Source organism: Scomber japonicus, chromosome 9, assembly GCF_027409825.1.
Source record: "Scomber japonicus isolate fScoJap1 chromosome 9, fScoJap1.pri, whole genome shotgun sequence".
Taxonomy (NCBI): Eukaryota; Metazoa; Chordata; class Actinopteri; order Scombriformes; family Scombridae; genus Scomber; species Scomber japonicus.
Genome location: NC_070586.1, coordinates 13,147,233 through 13,165,277, shown reverse-complemented (window position 1 = coordinate 13,165,277; position 18,045 = coordinate 13,147,233). Strand labels below are relative to the sequence as shown.

The 18,045-nt window shown below is 40.2% G+C and overlaps 1 protein-coding gene across 1 annotated transcript; it reads right to left on the bottom strand.

Annotated features, from left to right (window-relative positions):
* Window positions 1–812: 812 nt before the first annotated feature.
* gldc (glycine dehydrogenase (decarboxylating)) lies at window positions 813–17,887 on the bottom strand. The gene is made up of 25 exons (XM_053326073.1): window positions 17,408–17,887; window positions 17,131–17,209; window positions 14,208–14,343; window positions 13,633–13,797; window positions 13,149–13,226; window positions 12,819–12,966; window positions 12,132–12,328; window positions 11,923–12,019; window positions 11,642–11,747; window positions 11,342–11,481; window positions 10,616–10,696; window positions 10,300–10,397; window positions 9,777–9,861; window positions 9,634–9,675; window positions 9,370–9,512; window positions 8,514–8,589; window positions 6,565–6,690; window positions 5,732–5,881; window positions 4,318–4,430; window positions 4,002–4,140; window positions 3,197–3,308; window positions 2,947–3,042; window positions 2,649–2,821; window positions 2,458–2,538; window positions 813–1,815 (listed from the first exon to the last, which is right to left on the bottom strand). Exons 1-25 carry the CDS (start codon window positions 17,723–17,725, stop codon window positions 1,678–1,680), a joined length of 3,117 nt encoding a protein of 1,038 aa, XP_053182048.1. The 5' UTR covers window positions 17,726–17,887; the 3' UTR covers window positions 813–1,677.
* Between the last annotated feature and the right edge of the window lie 158 nt (window positions 17,888–18,045).

Here is an 18,045-nt window from a genome sequence, read left to right as displayed (position 1 = left end):
AGGCTGCTGAAACTCACTGGCCACTGCCCACCTCAGCCTGAAACTGATCCCCCAGAGGGGATATTTTTGTAGTGTCATTTGGGAATCTGTGGTATGTGCTGCACAAATTGCTCAGGAGTTACAGTACAGTTATGTAAAACAATTGTCAATTAGTTTCAGACACATGGCTAAATCTAAACTCTTAGTCTATCAACACATTTAATCTGCAGCTGTTTTTAGTGTTTTTATTTTCTTGGTTAAAAATGCCAAGAATGCAGTGGATCCTACTTCAGACTGAAATGTATCCATTTTCTTTAAAATTGTTGGGTTTTGGACTATTTGTCAGACAAAACAAGCACATAAATATATAAACTTAAGAAATTGAGTATTTTTATGGCCCAAGTGATTAGTACTGTAAATTATCAACAGATTCATTCATAATGAAGTTTCTTGCAGCTCTACTTTATGCCTTTTGAAGCAGAGCTGCAACCGCATTTAGAAAAAAAAAGCCACTGAAAAGTGTCAATCAAAATTTCCTGAAGCCTAAATGACAAAACCGCTTATTGTGTTAAAATCCCAAACCAGCAAATTATCCATCTGGGAAATGTTGAATACTTTTGCTTTAAAAAACAAATTTACAATCCAAATAGTAAAGTTTTGTAGACGACTTGTTTCAGCTCAAGCCATTAGAAAGGAAAGATGTAAATTTAGAAGAAAAGGGAATCAAACAATGAAAAGTGACTAATCACCACTGGGTGGCAGTGTTACCTGAATATGAAAACTTAAAAATCCCAAACATTAACATTGATAGATGACATGAACTCAACTTAAAGACAAATGTTTAATACATTTTTTTTTCTACAGACAACATTTTTAGATTAGAAAATATTTCATTTAAAATTAACATTAAGACTTATCTATGTAGTCAACAAATGTCACAACACATTAAAACATTTTCATACAATGGATGCATATTAACAAAAGCCTACTAGAAGACTAACTGCTATGTTTGTCAGGTATTCGAGAAACAAATGGCAGCTATTATACAAAACAGAATAGAGGCACCAAGGGTATTTTTTTATAGATGTTGGAAGTCAAAAAAAAAAAAAGCTGTGCTCAGCTCAAAATACAGTGTTTCAGAGTTGTGTTACGGAGCAGCCTTGGTGTCGAAGGGTGCACTTATTTTGCGACATTGGAAAAGCAAAAGTTGCACCTTTGGTCCATTGGAAGAGTTCGAGTAGGAAAAAAAACCCTGGAGAAAAGGGTTTGATCAAACAGAGGCACGTTCCCAATGTCCACCTCAAAGACTCATCTGTTTATATGAGGCAGCGAGGGCTCGATCAGGGCTGTCCTGTGAAATCAGCAAGTGCTTGAAGATCCTTTTAAGTTTAGACACACTTTCAGCAGTGCTTCAGGAGATTAACCACAGTTCACAGGGCACTAGCGTTAAAACATGGATGACCAAGGAAATCTGAAATTGCTATCATATCAGGAAAGTGAGAAACAATCACTGGATTTTATTAGAGTGCATCTGAAAAACTTAAACTTTACTCGCAACAGAAATTCTTCTGCTCAAGCTAACGTGATTTCACAGCAGAGTTAACATTTTCTTTGAGCCAGACGGGTGTTTTTTAAAGTCAGTGAGGGTTCGCCGCTTAAAGCTTAGGCCGGACATTGGGACTGGGCCACAGAGAGCGTCTATGAGGAGGCTCTCTCCTCATACGGAGACTCGTAGACCTCCATGGGCGGGCAGGTGCACACGAGGTGCTGGTCTCCATAGATGTCATCAATCCTGGAGATGGTCGGCCAGAATTTGGTCTCAGGCCTGATGAAGGGCTGTAAAGACGAGTGGAGGGGGGGGAAATGTGAGAACAAAGCAGTCACATGGACTAAATGATGAAATGCAAGCAGTGTTTTAGTGTAAGGGTTTAAAAACAGGGTTCAGTAAAACTCATCAAGTGTTCGGAAAGACTATAATTTAAAGTATGCTGTGAAAGAAGTGATCTCTTAATTGCTGAATGAGTCTTAAGCTGAATTACAATATAGTAGAACTGTTCTAGTTTTGCTGAGTTTAAATATTTTTCAGTGGTGTAATCACCAAAATTGCTACTGAATAATTTCTTGTCAACAGAAACATCGAAAACTAACACTTGTGTAGCCAAAGCCTGACACAGAATTACTCCAGTTAGAGTAATGTTAGCTAAAAATGACTATGTTTTGGGAAAATAACTTAAATTTGATACTTTTTTAAAAAAAAAATTTCAGTAAAAAGTGAAATTAATAGTGTGGGGAGATCTAAAAGTAGTGCTTTTTGTCCCCTCAGGTTGTGTGTAACAGCATTAAAAATGTTTAATGTTGTTGCAATTGGTGCTTAAAGCCACTAGAGGGCAATACAGACAACACATTTCTTTAATGCACCATCAGCACAATGTAACAGTTAGAGTGTAATGTTGAAGTCAGAGTGATGAGTACACTCACCAGGGGGAAAGCTGCATGCTCTCTGGAGTAGGGTCTGTCCCAGGTGGACGAGGAGATGCAGGCCAGAGAGTGAGGGGCCATCTGCAGACACCAACACACACGTCAGGATGTACTTCACAGCTTTATGCCAGTCTTTGTATGAGATAAAAATGATGTGTTGCAAACATGGACAAATACAGCCAGTAGCGTACCTTCAGCGGGTTAACGCGGGAGTCCATCCGTCCTGCCTCGATGTCTGCGATCTCCTGTCGGATACCAAGTAGGGCGTCGCAGAATCGGTCCATCTCAGCTTTATCCTCTGACTCTGTGGGCTCAATCATAAGTGTTCCAGCCACGGGCCACGACATCGTGGGTGCGTGGAAACCTGGAAAACAGATACAAATCATATTTTCAGTGTTTTATTTTCAGTTAAAATAAATCAGTCAATTCTACTGAACACAAAGTATAATTTGTACTACAGCTATGCAGAAATGCGAATGTTCGGCCCACCGTAATCTTGCAGCCTCTTGGCCACATCCACAGCCTCAATATTTGCCGTCTTCTTGAATGGCCTCACGTCCAGAATGAACTCGTGGGCAACAAAACCTGTTCAGACAAACAATAACATGAGGTACAAGATTTAAAATTTGACATAAGCTGATTAGAAGCATTAAGTCTTTGCAAATTGATTGCAGACATCATCCCAAGATATGTGTCAATACATTAACATACACTGATAGAAATTATGTTCGTGTCTCACCTTTCCTGCCCCTGAAGAGGACCTTGTAGTGATCTTCCAGCCTCTTGGCCATGTAGTTAGCATTGAGGATGGCCACCTCTGTAGCGTGATACAGTCCCTTCGATCCCATCATCTAAAGACCAAAAACACAGGAGTGATGTGAAGCAGCAATTTCTACACAACAAAGTAAGTTTAAATCAAAATTTGGGCTTTCAAAACTGACAGATGAGTGTAGTATATTAATGGAAATTAAGATTATTTATGCCTTTCAAAAATGTGTATCACTATAAAGTGAATGAATGTTTTAAAATCCTTGTTTGGATACAGACAATACCATTGAGGTCACTTCTTGAACTTTTTCAGTTATCAAGAAAATATGTAAAAAAATATTTGATTGCCACTGGATTGTTACTTTTAGTGTTGAAGACTAGTAGTAAAGAAACATGAAAACCAGACGGTGCATTTTTTTTTTACACTTGTCCAAAATGTGCACTTAGTATCCCTCAGATACAAATCCTCTGTGAGAAACAGAAGATAAAACACTTACTAGCTGCTTACAAGGCCACTCTCACGTTCCCTCACAAGCGGTTTCACAAAAATTCACACATTACCTCATGTGACACTGACATGAAATTCACAATGGGCAAAGGTGACTTTAGGAGGAAAATGTCCCACCATGTCAAAACATTAAGTCCAGTTGCCTTTGACTCATTAAGTCTAGAGAAATGTTTTTCCACATTACACTGTCCGTGTGCTTTTGCAAAAGTGTGCAGTCCCGTCTTGTCAAAATAACAAAATATGAGTATGGCTGTTGATCTGTGCTGACCTTGATGTAAGCCCAGGAGATTGGCAGGATGGCACTGGAGCCCCAGGGGGCGGCGCTGATGGTGCCGAGTGAGCTGCTGGTGTTGGACTGCATGGCAACCACCGGGTGGCTTGGCAGGAAGGGCGCAAGGTGGGCTTTCCTGATGTGAGAGCAGATTAATGTCATGAGAACATACTCAAATTAAACTAGTTCAACTAATCCTGGAGACATTATTTAATTTTAAGGATTACAGGACATTTAGCACCTGAGCTTAAATCCAAAACAACTGATGTAAATGTTTAGAGGCACTGATTTTATAGTCTATACTCTGACTTACACTCCGATCGGTCCCATGCCGGGTCCTCCTCCACCATGAGGGATACAGAATGTCTTGTGCAGGTTGAGATGAGACACGTCAGAGCCGTAATCCCCAGGACGACACAAACCCACCTAGAGGACAGCAAGCAGAAGAAAAATGAACACTCCCATATGGCTAAATTCACCTGGAATATTTACCACTTTTCCCCATTTATAACTTGGATTACTGAATAGGAAAGTAAAACTGAAAAATAACACAGAAACTAGTCTCAATTCAAATTTGCAGTTGTGTGGCTAATGCTTGTCTACAGTGTAGAGTAAGTAAATAATTGTTTTATTGATTTAACTGAAGACAGATGGGGGATATTGCTTAGTGTATAAGGAAGTTTAGCTCTATTAAACCTGCATTAACTGATTTTTTTTGGCCACTTGGGGGCAGTGTCTACACTAACACCTCTTTAAATTGACATGTTGAACGTGTGAGCTGCTTATTTATGCATCCAGCAGTTATGAAGCAACATTATCATTAATTTGGTAATGTTTCTGTCCACCTCATGAATGTAAGTCTAATATTCACTCTCCTTTAGCTCTGTATCAATCAAATAAGCTTCTGAAGGCTCCGCTATGCTCGCCAGCAAGTTGCCAAATGTGCCTGTCCGCTGTTTGGTGCTGAGCAGGTAGTGCACAGTGGCTTTTAGAGCTTTTTTTTTGAGAGAGAACAGCTGCCTGCTGAAGCCACAACATCTCTCCGAGAGTGGTGAGTGAACCAAAACAGTAAAGGTGCAGCCGGACAGAAAAACATGAGATGAAGCTCGCTACAAAGCTGAGAGCAGCTGCAGTGACGCTGATTATTCTGTGTAGGTTCATCACAATGAGTAAGGCCTCTGACATAACACACTGTCATTTGATCCATTGCTATTATTACAAAATGTAATTTATGTATGTCAAATTTTGAATGAAAACACAAAGTATAGTACAGGTGATAAATGTCCATAAACTCTTCAGTTAAAATCTGATAACACTGCAGCGTTGCATTTTTCTTGACATTTGAGACGTAAAAATGGCACAATATTGAGGTTGCTTCTTGATTATTGATCGTAATTTGGTCTATTTGAGAGTCCTGTGAATGGCTGCTACTTTTAAAATAGAAGAAGTTTGCATGTTAAAGGTCAGATGGGGCAGGGCCTTTAAGTCTGTCAGGGATTGGTGGAGGGAGTGTTGGCGTGAAAAGATAATATGCATACTACGAAGATCAAAGGTTATCTATTTACAGCCTGATTACCAACACCCATAAACCTTTATCCTAATAGCCTTAAGTTTCACAAGTTATTAAATTTTTATTTGCCATGAACTGCGTTTTAAGTCTCTTTTCGTCTCTTTTCGACATGACGACTAAGCAGAAATGCTTAGTCGTCATGTCATGTTGCGCTCACCTGAGCGTTCATATTGGCACCGTCCAGGTACACCTGGCCGCCATTCTCGTGAATAAGTTGGCACACATCTCTGATTTGCTCCTCAAACACGCCAAAGGTGGAGGGGTAGGTGATCATCATGGCTGCAAGATTCGCCTTATGTTTGTCCACCTGTAAGAAAGGGCAACATAATTATTAGAAGTTAAATAATATAATAAATAGTTTGACCTGTAACTTCTAATCTATACCTAACGGTCGTTGATTTTTCCTTTCATGAGCTTCTTAATTTTCATGATCAAAAGGCCTACAAGAACCTTCAAAGAATATTATAATAAAATAAATATAGTTTGACATTTCCTAAAGTTTTTTATTCCTTATCAGTGACAAATTCAAACTGTACCGCTCTTTTGGATATCAGCAAATCAACAACTCGTATCAAACTTAAAGGACCAGTGTAGGATTTAGTGGCAGCAGTGAGGCTGCAGATTGCAACCAAATGAATACCCCTCTTTTCAACCTACACTTCTAAGCATGTAGGAGAGAGTACGGTGGCCACAAAACTTGCAAAAAACATGAAAGGCTGGGCTACGTTTCTTGTTTTCATGTGATGATACACTAATTAAAGACCTAACCCTAACCCACAAAAGAAAAAAAAATATCATTCAATTTCTGCCAGGTCATTTCCAAAAGATGCCGATAAATCATACACACTGATCCTATTAGAGGTAATACATTTACTCCTTTTAAACAGTTACTAGCAAATGTGACAGGTGACCCTCATTGCTTTATCTGCCAGAGAAGTCATTTCTTCTATACTGTATATCCCTGCTGTAAACTCTTGTCCTAAATCTTACCAGGGCCTTGAGGTGTGCCATGTCAATGTTGCCATCTTTGTCCACCTCCACCACCTGCACCTTCATGCCGGCCATCTGAGCGCTGGCTGGGTTGGTGCCGTGGGCCGACTTGGGGATCAAACAGACCTGCAGTAGAGATAAATATGAATGTAGCAGGACAGACATGCACAGGACACCAGTTAACTAGACTATCAAGAAGTGATACTGATACTTTAATTCTATTATGTAGTCGCATGAAAAGAAATACTTCCATTAAGGCTATGATAAGAACTTCTGGTCATTTAGGAACAACAGCATTTATAAAGAGAAAGAAAAGCCTAATTGAGGATGAAAGCAACACAATATTTTATTTATTACTTTTCCTGAGGAATTTTGAAACCCCAACAATCCTGCATTGTTTAAAAAGAGCATGTAAGGAAAGTCATCTAAAGACATTATAAACCTGAGTCTATAGGAACATTTACCACAGTAGTTAATACCACATAATCTGCTATTTTAAAAATATAAAAATAAAAATCATAGCTCTGTATAAATATATGTTAATATACTGTATGTGCTTAGTCAGTGTGTGGAAATGCTGCAACTCTTTGAGGCTGAATTTTGATCACGATTGCCACTAATGTATAACCTGCCTGCAGGTCACTAATTGATTTTATCCCTTATTAGGGACACTTCTGACATTTTGCAACTTAGTCACACAAGGAAACTGGGGCACTTAGCCCTGTGAGTTGGGCAACACTGACAAATGACTGACTGGGAAAACACTGACAACAGCAAGTCACTTGTGTGACGGGTTCGGCAGTGTCTTAAAACCTCCAAATATGGAATCTTGGAAGCAGGTAACCTATGGTGGGATCAGAGCGCTTTCAGCCCCTTTGTTTGCTCAAACTGTTGTCAGTTTGGACTTCGACTGTTTCAAGGGATCAGGCCACTATCTAAGATGTGCTTATGAGAGAGCCATTAAAAAACAAAGGCCAAATTATAGTCCAGGAAAAAATACTTGAGTCAGCCAGTCTTTAATCTGCAGCAGCCTCTTATCTTGTTTCGCCCTTGAGCTACTGACAATCAGCAAGTCAAAGATACTGAAGACATTTCTAACCAGGATGCCTGAAACATGTTAATCTGAACAATAATCCTGACCATTGTAGTAGGGACTCAGGTTGACTCTATGGCTTATGTAAGCCTAATGACAAACTAATGGTAATAAATCATCCATATGTGAGCCCCATATAACTATCAGGACTAAGAGTAACACAAATGTACATCTTATCACTTTTAGTCACTTTAATCTATTTGAAAGCCTTAAAGTTTCATTTTCAATTGGGGTTTGTAAAAGAATGCAAAAAGAGGTGAGGCAGCTGAGGCTTCATATATCCTCATGCTGTGGCTCTTAATCTTCTCTTTATGCAGATTGTAATGCAGATAATCAGAGCTTTAATCATATTTCCTCTAACATTGCTGAGGCTAAGTGAATAAAGCTTTGGAGAAAGCAGCTTATTCACTCAGTTATCCTTGAAGGTAACAATTAGGCATGTGTAAGAAATATAAAGACATTTAGTCATTTATTATAAGCGGATATGAGGACATTTTTAAACCTGCAACGATTAGTTGAGTGACAGAAAAATAATCGCCTATCTATGAATTACTTTGAGTCATTATTTTTGCCCAAATTCTGATTGTAGCTTTTCAAATGCGAATATTTTCAGGTTCATGTTTATATCTGCTTAAAAATACAGTGTAATGTGTTATGAACCATGTTTTACTGTTTACATGCTGCTTATAAATGCTAAATAGGGGGAGTTCAAACAAAGTGTTACCAGCTTGGGTAGGTTAACAGGATCAGATGAAAGCATATAAGTGTCATTAAGTCTTATTAACTTCTACATGACATTAATCCACACTGACTTCAGAATGAGATTTTTTTCCCCTCTCAACAACAGCACACTTACACTCCTGGCGTTCTCTCCCTTTGAGTTCAGGTAGGCTTTAATGGCTGCCAGGCCAGCGTATTCTCCCTGAGCGCCACTGGAAGACAAGGCAAATACGCCATGGTCATGTACCACACGCACACACATGCATCATTAGCTCAGCACAGTTCAAAGACCAGTGTTTAGACATTACCAAAAGGGGAGCGAAAGATGGGAGGAAAAGCTTCCTGTACGATAACTCTCTGGGCCAACGTAGCATGGTGTGATATTCATAAACCCTCAGCTGCTGATAAGTGGTGATAGACGGCTGAGGTGAGTGTGTGTTTTATCAATTGGAAACTGAAATCATGTAGTTGCTTGACTAAAGGATACTGACTAAAGTCTAAAACCAACTACAAAGTCCTGGACTCAGAAGTTAAATGCATGGCTAGTTTCATACTTAAACTAAGGCCTTGATTCCCTGTTTCTACCTTTTACTTCTGTTACTTACTCAAGAATATACATAATGACCAATGAATGGTGATACATTTGTAAATAATGCATCATTAATAATTACATGTATCACCATTATTTGGATGATTTTTAAAGCTAGCACAGCTCCAATACCAGTCTAATCCTTTTAATATGTCCAATAGAACAGAATAGAAAGCCTTTATTATTAATGATAATCACATGAGATTAAAAATTAGACAATTATTTAAAGCCTTAAATGTCTAATAGTGACTTTTTGCAGCTTCAAGGCTACTTTGGAACAGCTTGTGAAAGGGGAAATTAACAGTTAAGCATGACTTTACTTCTGTGACACCATTTCATGATGTGTGGCAGAATTTAGATGCTTGGACTCGTACATGCAACTTCTGTGCTTTCTGTGTTTTACCTGTTTGGCTGGAAGGAGATCTTGTCATAGCCCGTCACCTCACATAGATCCTTCTCCAGCTGTCTGAAGAGCTTCTGGTAGCCCTCCGCCTGATCCAGGGGCACGAACGGGTGGATGTTAGCAAACTCCCTCCAGGTGATGGGCTGAAGAAGGGAGGGCAGAGAAAACTCAACTTTACAAATCTACTTCATGCAAGAAGTTAAGATGTCTGTCTGTATTTGTTATAAAGATCTGAGTTTGGGTCAGATCTATTGAATGACTCACCATGAGCTCTGAAGAACTATTTAGCTTCATGGTGCAGGAGCCCTGAAGAAGAAAACAACATTTTACCACCAAATTTACTCCATTTGGGTGTGATAGGAAGTTTAGCTGTCTCAACATGCTTTTTGACTTCAGGTAGGACTAACCAGTGGAATCATGCTGTGCACCAGGGAGATGTCCTTGTTCTCCAGACGCTTCATGTATCGCACAATGTTGGTCTCAGAGTGGTAGCTGCAGACAAAGATAAGCAAAGAAGTGTGTTTGATTCAACTTTACAATGCTCTAATAAAACTTATCTGGTGTGTTACCGTTGGCATGTTTATTAATTGTATTAGTAGAAATGCTGACAATGCATCTTTCCAAGTATATCTCAATGATAATGTCCGAGGACAAAGTGAGGACGTAGACATAAGCGGTCCTGATATCAGACTGCAATTGTGGCACTAATAAAGATAATATGTCTCTCTGCTGGCTGCTAAAACTGGTGCATGAGTTAAATTGCTTAAAACATGGTGTATCAAGACAACATGTTTTTCTAACATAGTAGATAAATTGAGCACTTTGAGGAGTTTCAGTTAGAGGAGGATATTTGGGTTGGTTGTTAGTTGTTTTTTTTAAATCAACACCATACTAGGGAGAGAAAAAAAACTTTAAATGAGAACTACCAACCTGTTGAAGACCTGGTGTGTGAGGTACTTGGTGGTCCTCTTGAATGGACTTCCCATGATCCCTTTCACCCGCTCGCCCATCTTTTCAGCGATCAGCTCCTGAAAATGTATAATTTGAAATTAAAGCAGGTGGTGCTCTACTTTCAACCCAAAGAATAGCATTTAGAAACACTGAGCAACCTCAAAATCAAGAAATAACTGAAATTTAAAACTTGAAATGATGACACTTTAGAAAAATGAATAGAATAATGAAGGAGAACGATGTGAGACATAATGAATGAACTGAGGGCTAAAAGTAAATGTAGCCATCAACTTACAGCTGAGGATTCACATCCAAAGACCCACAGCAAATCATCTAAGTCCCTTTCAGTCACAGTCTCATCCAGAGAGATACCTAGCTGTCGACAGAGAGGCAGAGATAAAGTTTTATTCAAAAAGCAGAAATGAAAAAGACAAAACAATCACACAACATGACAAAAATACTATAAAGATAAAATAAATGTCAGGTATTGTAATTTCTTTACAGATACAGTATGTATAATTGGGTGATTGTAATTTATCTATCTAGAAATGCTATAAACTGTATGATTGTTAGAGAAATGAGGAGCATCCAAGTCTCTTTGGTTCTTGTTTTTTAATTATTGATTAATCAAGATAATATTTGGCAGATAGTATGGCTTACAAGTTAAACTTTATGTATTGACAAAACTATTTTTAATCTTTACTAGCTGGTGATTTGTCATCATTTATTCCCTTATAATGTCTCTGTACTGGGCGTTCCTGTTCTTAAAGATCTAATGTGAATGACTACGTGCCTAAGCGGCCAAAATGTTCTGTTGGTTTCATTATACTGTAAATAAGTGATGAGGTTTCATGTTCTCAGATCAATTACTCTCCACAATGCTAACATGCTGCTTGCTAATTATGCCTCTTTTGTTATTAATTGTTCTGGATTCCAGACATGATTAACAGGTATACTTTTGTGAATAAAAGCTCACTAAACCAGCACTGAAGTGCATTTCAGGAATGTGACTGATTCTCACCACTCCCTCAGTGTAGACTCTCAGGTTTATCTGCCTCTGCACAGCTCTCTCCAGGATGTCTTTGGCCGCCACACTGCAGTTGATTTTCAGAGTGTCGAAGAACATTTCGCTGTGCAGTCTGTGTCCTGCTCTCTTCAGACCTTAAACAAAGTGAGGTGTGAATGATTATTCAGTCATTCATTCATTCAGCTACCAAATAAGACAAGGAGATCTGATTACAAATTAAAATCGGCTACTTTCAGGGATTTATCCTTATGCTGTATCTATGGTGCTCGATTTCAAGTCAAAACAAATATTTACCTTCAGCGAGGATCAGAGCAGCATTGTGCGTCCTCTCAGCGATGTGTTTGAGACCTTGGGGGCCGTGATACAGAGCGTACATAGCAGCCATGTTTGCAAGCAGAGCCTAGTCAGAGGTTAAATGACACAAAACACACAATTAAAATAATGCAAAGTTCTGCTGGGGAAAAAAAGTCATTATGGAGGCCTTTGGGGTATATTTTGGATCACACACAATCAGTATACCTTTCCCATTTCATGATTTCTACATATAAATGAATGAAGTGTGAACCTGGTTATACCTGAGCAGTGCAGATGTTGCTGGTTGCTTTGTCTCTGCGGATGTGCTGCTCTCTGGTCTGCAGTGCAAGCCGATATACTTCCTTACCAGCTGCGTCCCTGAAATGCAAACACAACTTTTTGAGCTCCATAAGGAAACTTCTGACTTACTCTTTTTAGCATAAAGATCTGTCATTTTTCTCTCAGGGGTATTCTAAGCACTGTGTCTTACCTGGTGACTCCAACCATTCTGCCAGGCATCATTCGGACCAGGTTGTCTTTGACAGCAAAAAAGGCAGCGTGGGGACCGCCATAGCAGAGAGGAACCCCAAACCTTTGGGAACTTCCCAACGCAATATCAACCCCAAATTCTCCAGGGGGGCGCATCACACAGAGAGCCAACAGATCTGTGGCACAGCAAGCCAGGGCCTGGACACGGAAAGAAATGTAAACTGAACTGTGGTATGATCGAGTTAATGAACCCTCTTTGCTCACTCTGACTAATCTGTAGTGTTTTTTGAGGATTGACTTGAAGATTTAATGAAAATATACAGCTGTGTCTTCAGCATATAAATGAAAGTGAGCCTGCAATCACTTCCTTGAGACACCTTGAGGATTAAATTTGGATATCAGATATGGACACTCTTCCACTCAGATGGTGATGAATCAAATTCAAAATATAACCAATAAAGAGCAACTGCAGTGAAAGAAGAAAGCACTTGCACTTTTCTCATCACATTTCAATAATATCATAACAAAATAATAAAATAAGTGTGCTATTTGCAGTGTATTACTATCACATTAAATACATTCTTTACATTATTTAAATAAGTTAATGTTGCTTGCCATTTTTAACCACCAACTTGCAAAGTTTTTGTCTCAATTTGACTTTTTTTTTTTTAGGGCAAACTTCTCTTACCCCTCCCTTATGTGCGCGGTCTACAAGGGCGGTAAAGTCTTTCACCCTGCCATCAGTGTCTGGATACTGGAAGAGCACACCGCTCACGTCCTTCCCGCTGAAGTCCATCTCATGAGGCAGCTTCAGCAATGTCTTTACCCCGATATAGCTGCAACATAACAGTCAAAGGGAGATGTTCTTGATCTATGGACATATAATGGCCTAACATAGTACTAAGAGTACATGAGAGAAAACTATTTACTAGGTTTTGGTAGCTTTAAATCTGCTTCAGCAAATCCTCTTTTGTATTTAGAGAGAGATCACACATTGACGCGCGATTATAATACATACTTGGCTCTGGTCTGCACCACAGCAATGGTCTGAGGGTGGCAACGTGGGTCAATGTAGAAGGTTCTTCTTTTGTTCTGTCTGTGAGAAGTAAACACAAATAGCTGTGAGAATGAAAAATGTGGACAAAACACAGTATACCAAGCCAAAAATTACAATTAACACTTTACGTCAAGCATTGCAGGGACGTTTTGCTACATCTACAAAAAAAGGGACCCACACTCTAAATGTTACTGGTCACTAGTATAATTGGCCGCACAGAAACTGAAGCTTCTCCCCTGCTGCATCCACTAAAAGTCGCTATACACAACACATACACACACACACACACACACACACACACGTATTTAAAGTTCCTTCTTGTAGGCAAGACATTACTCATCCTAAAATGTAGGAGCAATTATCTTTTCTTCATGATGACACAATCCGGAGAGCAAAGATTGCTCTCTAATGCTTGTGTTTGTACAATAGGTCAGTGTGCAAATACCTGTGGCAGAGCTGCATGGCCTCAGCAGCAGCCGTCCCCTCGTCCAGCAGGGAGGCGTTGGCCACAGGCAGGCCAGTGATGTCACAGATCATGGTCTGGTAGTTGAGGAGAGACTCCAAGCGACCCTGAGAGACCTCTGGCTGGTAGGGGGTGTACTGAGTCACCCTGAGGGCGGGAAATACACACAATGAATCAACAGAGCAAATGTGGACGCGAGGACAATAGCACAGAGTTGGTGGCCATTCAAGGGACCGACACGGGACAGTTGGTTGCATTGTAGGTCTCCCCCAACACAAGAATTTTGGAGACAACATGAGTTAGCATGGTTGATTTGGATTTGAGTGAAAGAAAATCTTGTCCAGCAGAAGGCTGAATAGACACACATGATTTCACATGAGTGAAGATTCGGTAACCTGAAGTCACAAGACTTCCTATAAAGGGCACATTACTCTGCACCACTCCAATTAAGCTTCAAATGAGTAACCAAACCCTATGAATAAACATCATTAAAAGCTCACAGCACCCTCTAATTCCCATACAGTTTCTTCTAAGGAAGGTGAGCTGAGGACACTCACCAGCCTGCATTCTCCAGGAGATTACGTTGGATGGGCGGTGGTACAGAACAGCTGTAGTAGCCCATGCCGATATAGGACCGCCATACTTTGTTCTCTGAAGCGATCTTCTGCAGAGTCTCCAGCACCTCATTCTCACCTGTAAAATATTCAAAACAAAGATGTAAGAATGGCCACTTTGTGATTACTACTACTACTTACTAATAATATTATTGGTAAATGCTAAAACTTTGCTAACAATAGCTTCCATTAGCCACCATGAGCTACCAAGAAAGGTTGTAGTAGCAAAATCCCTGTATAACTGAGCAGCTAATTGCTTATAAATTGAAAACAAATATGTTATGTTTGTTGTTTTTAAAAAAAAAAAAAAAAAATTATGATTTAGTCTTTTCAGTTTCTACTTTATTGGGCTACAGACTGATATAGATATAAATACAAACACACGAGACAAGATAATGTTGTAATGTCACTAGTTGAAAGTGACATATCAGGGCTATGTTGACAATCAATTAACAGGATTGATTGATGGCAGAAATTAAGTTGCATGATTTTTGTTTCAATGTGAACTTCCATAAAATGCACTGAATCACAACAAATATATACACCACAATGCAATTTATCGACCCCTTCAACCTTGTTACGGCAACACTTTTAAAAAAGTTGACATTCCTGTCCCACTGGTATATAAAACAATCAGTGATGGCAGAACAAGAAATGCCAAAAGTTCTGATGAGCAGCATCTCGTCACTCATGTGAGGACCTGCAGTGGCATTGTAACTCTAATCGGAGAGGCATGCGATCATTTAGAGCTGCCACGCACTCCACATTAGTCTTAAAATGATTTAGATACGTATATTTATATTTCTGTCCGTGTCACAAGCGATCAGGGAGGAGGACGACCCCCGTGTTGGGTTCTTTCTCGACGGCTGTTATTTAGCCTCATTCCCCACTGCTGTAAGGGAGCACGGCCAAAACACAACCAGCCTCTGAGATTCCTCTGGCCTTCCTGGCTGCCTAGCAACTCCAAGGAATGGACAATGCCGCCCGTCTCAAACCGAGAGTCCCAACTACTCCTGTTTTCAGAAAAGAAAGGTGGGGAGAGGGACCGTTTGCCCATACCCAGTGTACAAGTGGATATTTACAGCTCCTGTGACGGGGGCAAGGGGGGGTGAAGAAAACGGTCCGGTGGGAGGAGGTGGTGAATCGGCGAAATTCAGTACAAAAAAAATAAAAAAACGTGGTATTATGTTTGTTTGTATCTCTGTGTATGTGCATGTGCATGTGTGCGTGTGAGTTTGTTTCAGTGAGGGAGGACTGCTTTCCCATGGTCCCAGAGTTCTACAGAGCAGCAAAAAAAAGCCTGATTCAGAAGCATCCAGGAGGTCTATTGTTGGGAGAGAGAATCCCTTGCTGGCTTTGCAAACTGAAGCCCTCCAGAGCTGAACAAGCAGAAAAACCAGCACGGCCTCCAGTTTGTTCCTTCAGCATGGCTTGTTGCATTATGAAACCTGACAGACTCAGAGGAAGGCGGATCCGGCTAGGTGAATTTCAGAAAAGTCACATCACCTGAGGATTAATAACTTCTTTAACTTGACAATAATCCCCTCCTGAATGTGTATTTCCTACAAGATCTTCCCAAAGATAAAGCCGACTCTCTCAAGTGAACAATTACTGCTGAATGACACAAATGTATGCTTTTAAAAAGGTCAATAAAGACTCTGCAATATGGTCACGTTAGTATTCATTCAGGGGGCATAATCACATACTGAACGTGTCTCAGCACACTGTGCATTAAAGATAACCATGTAAGAAAGCCTATTTTGGAAGGTTGGGTGATGATTCAATATCATCATACTTGCTTTCAGGGTAATGAGACAATATGACCATACTGCTGCACAAATTAATGATTCATAGCTAAGAGTGGTAAAAATACTTCACTAAGTGTAATAGTTGGCTGTTAACTAAGCATCAATTTGATCACTTACATGTGACTGTGCATGCATTATTATAGGCTGATGTTATTATATTGGGTTTTTGTTCCCCCTATGTTGCACCTTTGCTCACTCAAAATAGAAAAAGCATAAAAATAGCCTGCAGTTCAACAAAGCAGAAAATCTACACACATAATTCATCCTCATTTTTTTCAGCTCTGAAAAAAGGGGGGGCTTACATTAGACAAAAAAGCAGCTGTTTTATATCTTCTACTAGAGCCAATTTTACTTCAGTCACAGCTTAATCTCTTCTGCTGTTTGCTGGAAATCACCTCTGATAAGACTGTCTCATAATAATAATAATAATAATAATAATAATAATAATAATAATAATAATAGGGGAAACAATTCGGGAGGACTGACATATACACGCATTGGATGGGAGAGAGAGAGAAAAAAAAAAAAAAAAAGAGGGAAAGAACATCCAGGCAAATGCCATGAAAAACATACCCAAGTCACCTTATTAGGAAGCCCCTCGGCTGTGATGTAATGTGAACGCTGTAACCAGATTGAACTGGACTTGGGACCGGAGCTCAAGGCTTTAACTTTACACTCCAGTTGCCATCCTATGAGCATCAGGCTTCCCAACAGGAGATTGGTGCCGCTCGCCGAGTTTCGCAAAAACAACTCCAAATATGTTCAAAGGAAGACTTAACAGCGGAGAGCGACCAACAATAGAGGTTGCAACCTACATTTCAGCCACTCACTTGGCTTCATTTGACGCCCCGTTTAATGTGGGGGGGGGGGGGAGAAAGAGAAAGAGAAAAGAGAGAGAGCTGAAGACGAGTGGTAGTGATTTGATTTACCATTTTATATCGAAGTTGGCACAATTGCATCTTTGGTTGATCATGCAGCTTTTTTAAGTGGAAGGATGTAAAAAGAAAAAAAGAGAGAGATAGAGAAAGAGGTTATTAGAGTAATAGAGCAAAACTTACACACTGGATCATCCATTTTCATACTCCGCTGCATACGGATGGATGATGGCACTGTGTCTTCGATCAACTGGTCGATCGACTGAAGGGGGGAGAAGACAAAAAGGATTAGGTTATTACTATTATTAGTATTATTATTAAAGCATGCACAACATGCATATGAATATTAGATGAGATATAAATATGCTACACAAATATTTTCTCACGCCTGAGCTGTTTTAGCGCCCAAATTATTACAGTTACAGTATTACAATTTTTTGTTTTGGTGCATGAATCTTACCTCGAGTCCCAGCACATCCAGCATTTCTCTCTTCTCCCTCTCACCTGGACCGATGTGCCTCTCCGCGAAGTCATCGTGCCGGGGCAGTATCCTCTCGATCTGTCTGGAAGAGGAGGAGGAGGCGGCTGCAGACGTCCGGAGACCCCGGACTGCTGCTGCTGCTGCTGGGGACAGGGATGCAGATGCACCGCTGTTTCGGATCCTGCACTGCTGAAGTTTCCAAACCACGCGGCTCTTGTCACTCAGATGCCTGCATGGTGCGCCGGGACTCACCGACTTGGCTAGGAAGATCCCCCACGACTTGGCGCAACTCTGCATCTCTAAAAAAATAAATTAAAAAATCACTTTATCGAAATAAATCCGCAACAAAAAAAAAACGATGCAAGCTCTTCTTCTTGTCCTTCTTTTCCTCCCCTCTCTCGCTCAGCAGAGTTTTTCCCCCCCAACTGAGACGGATGCGATCCCTGCAGGTGACTCTCTGCCAACTCCTTCAAAACTGCAGAGTTTTATACAACTGCATGGTTGCACAAGCGCGAGCCAATCAGGGCGGAGACAGCGCGTGACGCAGTGACGAGCCCCGGTCAAACAGCTGCTTAACTTTCTCACGTGCCCACCTACCGACCACCACCGAGAACTTG